The 12,095-nt window shown below is 44.4% G+C and overlaps 1 protein-coding gene across 1 annotated transcript; it reads right to left on the bottom strand.

Moving 5' to 3' along the window:
* Positions 1 to 5,439: 5,439 nt before the first annotated feature.
* On the bottom strand, positions 5,440 to 7,875 carry LOC118944030 (adenylate cyclase, terminal-differentiation specific-like). Its single transcript, XM_036961507.1, has 2 exons — positions 6,593 to 7,875; positions 5,440 to 5,470 (listed from the first exon to the last, which is right to left on the bottom strand). Exons 1-2 carry the CDS (start codon positions 7,873 to 7,875, stop codon positions 5,440 to 5,442), a joined length of 1,314 nt encoding a protein of 437 aa, XP_036817402.1.
* Between the last annotated feature and the right edge of the window lie 4,220 nt (positions 7,876 to 12,095).

Raw genomic sequence — 12,095 nt, 5'->3', positions numbered from 1 at the left:
TTCCAGAGGAGCCCTGTAAAAGCACCAAAATACACATCAAAAAATAAAATAAAAACCCACATTAAACTACACATTCATAAACACAATACAATACATGTTGTTATACACAACAACACAGGAAAAGCAGTGAGGTGATCTACATGACTTCAAAGAGGACCAGCCAACCTTTTGGTAAAGGATGCAGTGATGAGTCACTGTCTCCTGTGATAAAACGCAAGGTGCTATGAAGTACAGTGTCCAGGGGGTTTAAGAGTAGAGGCAGCTACACTAATATAATCACCATCATCAATAACAGGTAGACAGATTGATACATAGAATCACCATAATCAATAACAGGTAGACAGATTGATACATAGAATCACCATAATCAATAACAGGTAGACAGATTGATACATAGAATCACCATCATCAATAACAGGTAGACAGATTGATACATAGAATCACCATAATCAATAACAGGTAGACAGATTGATACATAGAATCACCATAATCAATAACAGGTAGACAGATTGATAAATAGAATCACCATAATCAATAACAGGTAGACAGATTGATACATAGAATCGCCATAATCAATAACAGGTAAAAAGATTGATACATAGAATCACCATAATCAATAACAGGTAAAAAGATTGATACATAGAATCACCATAATCAATAACAGGTAGACAGATTGATACATAGAATCACCATAATCAATAACAGGTAGACAGATTGATACATATAATCACTATAATCAATAACAGGTAGACAGATTGATAAATATAATCACCATAATCAATAACAGGTAGAATGATTGATACATATAATCACCATCATCAATAACAGGTAGAAAGATTGATACATATAATCACCATAATCAATAACAGGTAGACAGATTGACTGGACAATCTACTTCCTGTTGACTAGAGAGACGAGATCAGTTTCCATTTAAAAAAAATAGCCCACTTTAAATCTTAGTTTCTCAACAATCTCAGTCGTATGTTTTTTAAACGATAAATCATTGTCGATCCAAATACCAAGGTATTTTGTACGCAGGGATTCGTTCCGTTATAGAACCATCCGATAGGTAAAGATGTAATCCATCTGAGACAATCTTACCCCCAAAAAATTGAAAACAACATTACATTTAGTTTTGACCGTATTAAGTAGGAGTTTTGTAGAAACTACAACATGGGGCTGCAGCCTTGTCACAACCAGGTCAGCAGTCGGGGTTGTTACATACATAATAGTATCATCCCCCAATATTAAATACAATTTATGTTTAAAGTGGAGTAAATAACCTGAAACAGGAAATGGTCCCATTGGACAGGAAGTTCTCAAAGTGGGGTCTGAGGTACTGCAGGGGGTAAACTGACAGATCCCCCCCCCCCCCCCCTCGAAACTAAAACTAAATTACTTTTTTTTTTTTTATGAATGTTACTAATAAGATTCAATTATTTTTGGCCAAGGGGTCTGTGGAATAAGTTTAACGTGTGTAATACAATACAATGTTTATTTTTATGTTGTTTAAAAAAAATACATAAATGCACTGTAATTGAGGCTTTAAAACTTAAACGTTTTCTCTCGGCCTCCTGGAAAAATGTGTAGAATTACAGGATATTATCTTTAAAGCTGCAACAACACATCTCTCTGCCCCATGACAAAAAGTGTAGAACTGCAGGAAATGAGCTTGAAAACTGTAAAAATGTATCTCCGGTGCCAAGAGATGGGCCTTTGCAGGGCCCGAGACTTGGTTTGTTCGACCATGCACTGCCGAAGCCATAGTGGTATGCAATTTTTTTTTATCTCACTCAAGAGACTGTAATGCATTTTAGTTAGCACAAAATATAATATTATGTCATTGACATTTCGAAATGGAGTTGTTTAGTTATTTAGTTTTTTTTTTACAAACTAACCAGTGTTTTTTTTTTTTAAAGGCAAAAGTAACAATGTAATGACTTGGTCTAAGCACTAAGATCAGGAATCATGCAAGCTCTCGTCTGCACATGGATAAATAGTCAACCTTAACTACACGCTACAGCACTGGAGACAAACACTATGGGGAATTCATGTAGCCTTCTGGCTCCTGCTTCACTGTAGTAACAGCTGGGTTAGGAATGTCCAATGTTGGCATTCAGTTGGCATGGTTTGACTATGGTATTATTGGGAGACCATGCCGTAAACTTTGAATTTGACATTTCGCCAAGAAATACGTTTGAATGAAAGTATAGCATACTTTAAATTAGAATGTCCAGGACACAATGTTTTAGTTTCTAAACACTCATTCTGGAACGGGGTGAGTGACTGGTTGACGGGAAGTCAGGCGTAGGAGAGCAGAGATGGGTGGTAACAGGATAACTTTAATATATACCCTGGCCCAAAGGCACAGGAGAGCAGAGATGGGTGATAAGAGGAGAACTTTAATATATACCCTGGCCCAAAAGGCACAGGTGAGGCAGCACAAAGCACAACCACGGTAACATGAACCGGATTAAACAAAACAAACAAACCTAGGTTATAAACAAACCTAGCGCAAGACAGCCTGTAGCATAACACCCTACACAAAGAACAATTCCACACACAGACATGGGGGGAAACAGAGGGTAATATACATTTAGTCTGATGAGGGAATGTGAACCAGTTGTGTGGGAAAACAAGACAAAACAAATGGAAAATGGCTGGCTAGAAGACCGGTGACGACGACCGCCGAACAAGGAGAGGGACAAACTTCAGTGGAAGTCGTGACAAATGCAGCCCTTCACCTTACATCATTACTACAGACTTAATATTTAATTAATGTTTAAAGCATCAAACATACATGCAACATAATCGTATGCCTACTGTTAGGCTACTGTAAATTTGTATCAGTAACCGATGGTCTGTATCAGTAGCTGATGGTTTGTATCAGTAGCTGATGGTTTGTATCAGTAGCTGATGGTCTGTATCAGTAGCTGATGGTTTGTATCAGTAGCTGATGGTTTGTATCAGTAGCTGATGGTCTGTATCAGTAGCTGATTGTCTGTATCAGTAGCTGATGGTCTGTATCAAGAGCTGATGGTCTGTACCAGTAGCTGATGGTCTGTATCAGTATCTAATGGTCTATATCAGTAGTTAATTGTCTGTATCAGTAGTTGATGGTCTGTATCAGTAGCTGATGGTCTGTATCAGTAGCTGATGGTCTGTATCAGGAGCTGATGGTCTGTATCAGTAGCTGATGGTCTGTATCAGTAGCTGATGGTCTGTATCAGTAGCCGATGGTCTGTATCAGTAGCTGATGGTCTGTATCAGTTGCTGATGGTTTGTATCAGTAACTGATGGTCTGTATCACTGTATCAGTAGCTGATGGTCTGTATCAGTAGCTGATGGTCTCTATTAGTAGCTGATGGGCTGTATCAGTAGCTGATGGTCTGTACCAGTAGCTGATGGTCTGTATCAGTAGCTGATGTTCTGTATCAGTAGCTGATGGTCTCTATCAGTAGCTAATGGTCTGTATCAGTAGCTGATGGTCTGTATCAGTATCTGATGGTCTGTATCAGTAGTTAATGGTCTGTATCAGTAGCTGATGGTCTGTATCAGTAGCTGATGGTCTGTATCAGTAGCCGATGGTCTGTATCAGTAGCTGATGGTCTGTATCAGTTGCTGATGGTTTGTATCAGTAACTGATGGTCTGTATCACTGTATCAGTAGCTGATGGTCTGTATCAGTAGCTGATGGTCTCTATTAGTAGCTGATGGGCTGTATCAGTAGCTGATGGTCTGTACCAGTAGCTGATGGTCTGTATCAGTAGCTGATGTTCTGTATCAGTAGCTGATGGTCTCTATCAGTAGCTAATGGTCTGTATCAGTAGCTGATGGTCTGTATCAGTAGCTGATGGTCTGTATCACTGTATCAGTAGCTGATGGTCATTACAACACTGGGTTACCCTGGAACACTCATGACATCATTACAACACTGGGTTACCCTGGAACACTCATGACATCATTACAACACTGGGTTACACTGGAACACTCATAACATCATTACAACACTGGGTTACCCTGGAACACTCATGACATCATTACAACACTGGGTTAGCCTGGAACACTCACGACATCATTACAACACTGGGTTACCCTGGAACACTCACGACATCATTACAACACTGGGTTACCCTGGAACACTCACAACATCATCACAACACTGGGTTACCCTGGAACACTCATGACATCATTACAACACTGGGTTACCCTGGAACACTCACAAACATCATTACAACACTTGGTTACCCTGGAACACTCATGACATCATTACAACACTGGGTTACCCTGGAACACTCATGACATCATTACAACACTAGGTTACCCTGGAACACTCATGACATCATTACAACACTGGGTTACCCTGGAACACTCATGACATCATTACAACACTAGGTTACCCTGGAACACTCACGACATCATTACAACACTGGGTTACCCTGGAACACTCATGACATCATTACAACACTGGGTTACCCTGGAACACTCATGACATCATTACAACACTTGGTTACCCTGGAACACTCACGACATCATTACAACACTGGGTTACCCTGGAACACTCATGACATCATTACAACACTGGGTTACCCTGGAACACTCATGACATCATTACAACACTGGGTTACCCTGGAACACTCATGACACCATTACAACACTGGGTTACCCTGGAACACTAATGGCATCATTACAACACTGGGTTAGCCTGGAACACTCATGACATCATTACAACACTGGGTTACCCTGGAACACTCATGACATCATTACAACACTGGGTTACCCTGGAACACTCATGACATCATTACAACACTGGGTTACACTGGAACACTCATAACATCATTACAACACTGGGTTATCCTGGAACACTCATGACATCATTACAACACTGGGTTACCCTGGAACACTCACAAACATCATTACAACACTTGGTTACCCTGGAACACTCATGACATCATTACAACACTAGGTTACCCTGGAACACTCATGACATCATTACAACACTGGGTTACCCTGGAACACTCATGACATCATTACAACACTAGGTTACCCTGGAACACTCACGACATCATTACAACACTGGGTTACCCTGGAACACTCACGACATCATTACAACACTGGGTTACACTGGAACACTCATAACATCATTACAACACTTGGTTACCCTGGAACACTCATGACATCATTACAACACTTGGTTACCCTGGAACACTCACAAACCTCATTAATGTTGTTAGCCTGGTTTTAAGGTTTGATAGCAGGGTCGAGGTCAAATTCCATTTCAATCCAGTCAATTCAGGAACTACACTTAACATGTCAATTCTCTTCAATGCTTTTCAATTGGAATTTGGTTTTATTTCTGAATGGACTGGAAATGAAAATGGAATTGACCCCAACCCTGTTTGATAGTGACTGTATTGATGTTGGGGCCAAGGTTTTGGTTTCATTGAATATCTAAGAAGTTGTTATTCCTTCTACACAATAACAAATGGCACAGAGAGACAGATATACCCTGTTTAGATTTTTTAAAACATCCTCTTTTCATTGAATTTGTGATAAAGGTAGCTAGAATTGTGCTGTAGAAATTCTGTGATGGTCTGACACCTTGTCTAACTCTTCAAGGGGGGGGGGGGGGGACAGCAGACATGTGATGCCTGCCTTCTCTCATTATGGCCAGTCTACACTACCTACCATAGAGTTACCTAGTACCTCCGATGGCCCCTAGTCCTTCACGGTGTGTCGGCCTCGCCCCCCCCTCTCCCACCACCACGAGCCCATCCCCAGACCCCAGTTTACAGGAAGCAGACAGACATGTGATGCCTGCCTTCTCTCATTATGGCCAGTCTACACTACCTACCATAGAGTTACCTAGTACCTCCGATGGCCCCTAGTCCTTCACGGTGTGTCGGCCTCGCCCCCCCCTCTCCCACCACCACGAGCCCATCCCCAGACCCCAGTTTACAGGAAGCAGACAGACATGCATCTCTAATGTATCTGTAGCGTTGCCTTGCGAGCCTGATCCTCTCCTTGTCTACCACTCTGTTAAAACAGCCAGTGATGTGTCACACTGCAAAGTCAATGAGCTGTGTGAAATACTGGAGGCACTCTGTTAAAGCTGCTGCTGCCACGCGCAACGCACACACACACACACACACACACACACACACACACACATACACACACACACACACACACACACACACACACACACACACACACACACACACACACACACACACACAGAGCGCAGCAAGGCGATAGCTGTCACTACCAGTGCTGGTTTGAATAATGAAAGGAGATAAATTATACATCATGTAGGTGTGGTGGCAGACTGACAGGTGTAAAGAATACCATTGTGTTTCGTTGATACAGTGACCTGTGTGTGTGGCACAGAGTGACACGGAGCCCCTCTCTCTCTCTCTCTCTCTCTCTCTCTACCCCCACTCTCCCCACCCCCCCTCTCTCTCTCTCTCTCTCCCCCTCCCCTCTCTCTCTCTCTCTCTCTTCCCCCCCCTCTCTCTCTCCCCCGCTCTCTCTCTCTCCCCCCACCCCCCCCCCCCCCTCTCTCTCTCTCTCTCTGGGTTTGTTCAGTGGACTTGTTGGACTGCTGGGTTTGTTCAGTGGACTTGTTGGACTGCTGGGTTTGTTTAGTGGACTTGTTGGGCTGCTGGGTTTGTTCAGTGGACTTGTTGGGCTGCTGGGTTTGTTTAGTGGACTTGTTGGACTGCTGGGTTTGTTCAGTGGACTTGTTGGACTGCTGGGTTTGTTTAGTGGACTTGTTGGACTGCTGGGTTTGTTCAGTGGACTTGTTGGGCTGCTGGGTTTGTTCAGTGGACTTGTTGGACTGCTGTGTTTGTTCATTGGACTTGTTGGACTGCTGGGTTTGTTCAGTGGACTTGTTGGGCTGCTGGGTTTGTTCAGTGGACTTGTTGGGCTGCTGGGTTTGTTTAGTGGACTTGTTGGGCTGCTGGGTTTGTTCAGTGGACTTGTTGAACTGCTGGGTTTGTTCAGTGGACTTGTTGGACTGCTGGGTTTGTTCAGTGGACTTGTTGGGCTGCTGGGTTTGTTCAGTGGACTTGTTGGGCTGCTGGGTTTGTTCAGTGGACTTGTTGGGCTGCTGGGTTTGTTTAGTGGACTTGTTGGACTGCTGGGTTTGTTCAGTGGACTTGTTGGACTGCTGGGTTTGTTCAGTGGACTTGTTGGACTGCTGGGTTTGTTCAATGGACTTGTTGGGCTGCTGGGTTTGTTCAGTGGACTTGTTGGGCTGCTGGGTTTGTTCAGTGGACTTGTTGGGCTGCTGGGTTTGTTTAGTGGACTTGTTGGACTGCTGGGTTTGTTCAGTGGACTTGTTGGGCTGCTGGGTTTGTTCAGTGGACTTGTTGGACTGCTGTGTTTGTTCAGTGGACTTGTTGGACTGCTGGGTTTGTTCAGTGGACTTGTTGGGCTGCTGGGTTTGTTCAGTGGACTTGTTGGGCTGCTGGGTTTGTTTAGTGGACTTGTTGGGCTGCTGGGTTTGTTCAGTGGACTTGTTGGGCTGATGGGTTTGTTCAGTGGACTTGTTGGACTGCTGGGTTTGTTCAGTGGACTTGTTGGACTGCTGGGTTTGTTCAGTGGACTTGTTGGACTGCTGGGTTTGTTCAGTGGACTTGTTGGACTGCTGGGTTTGTTCAGTGGACTTGTTGGACTGCTGGGTTTGTTCAGTGGACTTGTTGGACTGCTGGGTTTGTTCAGTGGACTTGTTGGACTGCTGGGTTTGTTCAGTGGACTTGTTGGACTGCTGGGTTTGTTCAGTGGACTTGTTGGACTGCTGGGTTTGTTCAGTGGACTTGAGGCCTTTCCTTTGTTTTGGAGTCTTTAGTTTGGTATTTGTCCTTTTCATCATCATCTGAACTAATAATTGTCCTCTTGGATTGGCCGACCCAGAGGTCAAGACTGAGCTGGCCCTGGACTCAGGAAGTTGCTGTCTCCTGGGAACATGTGCATCATACACAGTCCTCAAACGCTGATTTCTCACATAAATACACACATTGATTCGGGTTACAGTAAGTAGGTCTAGGACCCACTAGACAAAGCCAGTGCAACAATACCAGAAGGCTAGTTCTGGGTTTCGTAACACTACCGTGTGTGTAGCCTTATGTAGCACGTGGTACATTTAGCCTTTCCTTGTGGCGCAGTCACTATTCCATGTTGGTCAGTCACTATTCCATGTTGGTCAGTCACTCTTCCACATTGATCTGTCTCTATTCCACGTTGATCAGTCACAATTCCACGTTGATTTGTCACTATTCCACATTGATCTGTCACTATTCCACGTTCATCTGTCACTATTCCACGTTCATCTGTCACTATTCCACGTTGATCAGTCACTATTCCACATGGCGCAGTCACTATTCCATGTTGGTCAGTCACTATTCCACGTTGGTCAGTCACTATTCCACGTTGGTCAGTCACTATTCCACATTGGTCCGTCACTATTCCACGTTGGTTAGTCACTATTCCACGTTGGTTAGTCACTATTCCACATTGGTCAGTCACTATTCCACGTTGGTTAGTCACTATTCCACGTTGGTTAGTCACTATTCCACATTGGTCAGTCACTATTCCACGTTGGTCTGGTCTCGTGCAGATACGCAGACCTCGGTTACATCACGGTCATGTTTCGGTTCAATGCGTAACCGGATTTGGCTCTTTGTCCTGGAAGTCTATTTCTAGGTTTTTCCATTATATCAAGTCATAGTAGGATAGAGATGGTGTATACTATGTAATCTGGTCTACTATATAGAAACATGTATACCTCCACAGTCTAGTCTATGGGCCTGTATGTTTTCTACGTAATCTGGTCTACTATATAGAAACATGTACATCTCCACAGTGTTTTCTATGTAATCTGGTCTACTATATAGAAGCATGTATATCTCCACAGTCTAGTCTGTGTTTTCTATGTGATCTCATAGTAATTATTTCTGTTCCTTCCGTTGAACCACGTATGTTACACTCTCGCCCTCTGGCAGCCGTCAACACAGAGGACTGGTGAACCCACACTACCGTTCTACATGGTAACCTCTCGCCCTCTGGCAGCCGTCAACACAGAGGACTGGTGAACCCACACTACCGTTCTACATGGTAACCTCTCGCCCTCTGGCAGCCGTCAACACAGAGGACTGGTGAACCCACACTACCGTTCTACATGGTAACCTCTCGCCCTCTGGCAGCCGTCAACACAGAGGACTGGTGAACCCACACTACCGTTCTACATGGTAACCTCTCGCCCTCTGGCAGCCGTCAACACAGAGGACTGGTGAACCCACGCTACCGTTCTACATGGTAACCTCTTGCCCTCTGGCAGCCGTCAACACAGAGGACTGGTGAACCCACACTACCGTTCTACATGGTAACCTCTCGCCCTCTGGCAGCCGTCAACACAGAGGACTGGTGAACCCACGCTACCGTTCTACATGGTAACCTCTCGCCCTCTGGCAGCCGTCAACACAGAGGACTGGTGAACCCACGCTACCGTTCTACATGGTAACCTCTCGCCCTCTGGCAGCCGTCAACACAGAGGACTGGTGAACCCTCGCTATCGTTCTACATGGTAACCTCTCGCCCTCTGGCAGCCGTCAACACAGAGGACTGGTGAACCCACGCTACCGTTCTACATGGTAACCTCTCGCCCTCTGGCAGCCGTCAACACAGAGGACTGGTGAACCCACGCTATCGTTCTACATGGTAACCTCTCGCCCTCTGGCAGCCGTCAACACAGAGGACTGGTGAACCCACGCTACCGTTCTACATGGTAACCTCTCGCCCTCTGGCAGCCGTCAACACAGAGGACTGGTGAACCCACGCTACCGTTCTACATGGTAACCTCTCGCCCTCTGGCAGCCGTCAACACAGAGGACTGGTGAACCCACGCTATCGTTCTACATGGTAACCTCTCGCCCTCTGGCAGCCGTCAACACAGAGGACTGGTGAACCCACACTACCGTTCTACATGGTAACCTCTCGCCCTCTGGCAGCCGTCAACACAGAGGACTGGTGAACCCACACTACCGTTCAGAACTCCAAACTTTTTGAATGGTAGTGTATAAATGTGGAATAAATGGGCTGTAAAGACAACCCCGGACTTGTTCTGGCCGGACAGACTTGGTGGCTGAATCGTTATCTAGTGGCAACCTCCAGCCCTCTGCTAGGGACGTTCTACATGGTCCCCCCATGAACCGTTATCTAGTGGTAAACTCCAGCCCTCTGCTAGTGCCGTTCTACATGGCCCCCCCCAATCAGCCGCTACCATGCTATGTTGTTGTCTGAGGTCTCTCTTTATGTAGTGTTGTGGTGTCTCTCTTATCGTGATGTGTGTTTTGTCCTATATATATATATATATATATATATATATATATATATATATATATATATATATATATATTTTTTTTTTAATCCCAGTCTCCGTTCCCGCAGGAGGCCTTTTGCCTTTTGGTAGGCCGTCATTGTAAATAAGAATTTGTTCTTTAACTGACTTGACTAGTTAAATAAAAATGAAATAAATCAAATTAAATAAATCATATTTTTCAGCGTGTGTGTACTTTTGTACTTTAGCTCTGACTGGCAGTTTATAGACTGTCATAAACTTGTACCCAGTGACCTCCCAGAAACATACTAATGTGCCAAACCCGAGAAGAGCCAATGAGGTCATTCATGCCCAGATGTAAAATGTTACCGTTTCATTTCTCTACTACAAGCTGTTACTGGTTTGAGTATTCTGCCCCTAGTGGACAAAAGGCATCCTGCATGCCAGCTGTTACTGGTTTGAGTATTCTGCCCCTAGTGGACAAAAGGCATCCTGCATGCCAGCTGTTACAGGTTTGAGTATTCTGCCCCTAGTGGACAAAAGGCGTCCTGCATGCCAGCTGTTAACAGGTTTGAGTATTCTGCCCCTAGTGGACAAAAGGCATCCTACATGCCAGCTGTTAACAGGTTTGCGTATTCTGCCCCTAGTGGGCAAAAGGCATCCTGCATGCCAGCTGTTACAGGTTTGAGTATTCTGCCCCTAGTGGACAAAAGGCATCCTACATGCCAGCTGTTAACAGGTTTGAGTATTCTGCCCCTAGTGGACAAAAGGCATCCTGCATGCCAGCTGTTACAGGTTTGAGTATTCTGCCCCTACTGGACAAAAGGCATCCTGCATGCCAGCTGTTAACAGGTTTGAGTATTCTGCCCCTAGTGGACAAAAGGCATCCTGCATGCCAGTCAGATATCCTGTACGGAAGCATTTTTACACTCACACGTTTCTTTCTGAAGACTTTGAGGCTGGAGATGTAACTGTGGTCCTAATTTCAATTCCCACGTTGTTTCTAGGGAATTGTATTGAATGGACTTTTGCTACTACAATTTTGCCATTACAAGCGTCTCCTGTGTTTCTCCTGTGTTTCTCCTGTTTCTCCTGTGTTTCTCCTATGTTTCTCCTGTGTTTCTCAGTCAGTAGGTTAATGTGTGCAGTCATCAGTTAGACAACGAGGGTTATGATTCAGTCAGTAGGTTAATGTGTTCAGTCATCGAGGGTTAGGATTCAGTCAGTAGGTTAATGTGTTCAGTCATCGAGGGTTAGGATTCAGTCAGTAGGTTAATGTGTTCAGTCATCGAGGGTTAGGATTCAGTCAGTAGGTTAATGTGTTCAGTCATCGAGGGTTAGGATTCAGTCAGTAGGTTAATGTGTTCAGTCATTGAGGGTTAGGATTCAGTCAGTAAGTTAATGTGTTCAGTCATCAGTTAGACAACGAGGGTTAGGATTCAGTCAGTAGGTTAATGTGTTCAGTCATCGAGGGTTAGGATTCAGTCAGTAGGTTAATGTGTTGACATCAGTTAGACAACGAGGGTTAGGATTCAGTCAGTAGGTTAATGTGTTGACATCAGTTAGACAACGAGGGTTAGGATTCAGTCAGTAGGTTAATGTGTTCAGTCACCGAGGGTTGTGATTCAGTCAGTAAGTTAATGTGTTCAGTCATCAGTTAGACAACGAGGGTTGTGATTCAGTCAGTAGGTTAATGTGTTCAGTCATCAGTTAGACAACGAGGGTTATGATTCAGTCAGTAGGTTAATGTGTTC

Source organism: Oncorhynchus mykiss, chromosome 2, assembly GCF_013265735.2.
Source record: "Oncorhynchus mykiss isolate Arlee chromosome 2, USDA_OmykA_1.1, whole genome shotgun sequence".
Taxonomy (NCBI): domain Eukaryota; kingdom Metazoa; phylum Chordata; class Actinopteri; order Salmoniformes; family Salmonidae; genus Oncorhynchus; species Oncorhynchus mykiss.
Note: the sequence above shows the minus strand (reverse complement) of the source record. Positions and strands in the feature narration are given on the sequence as shown.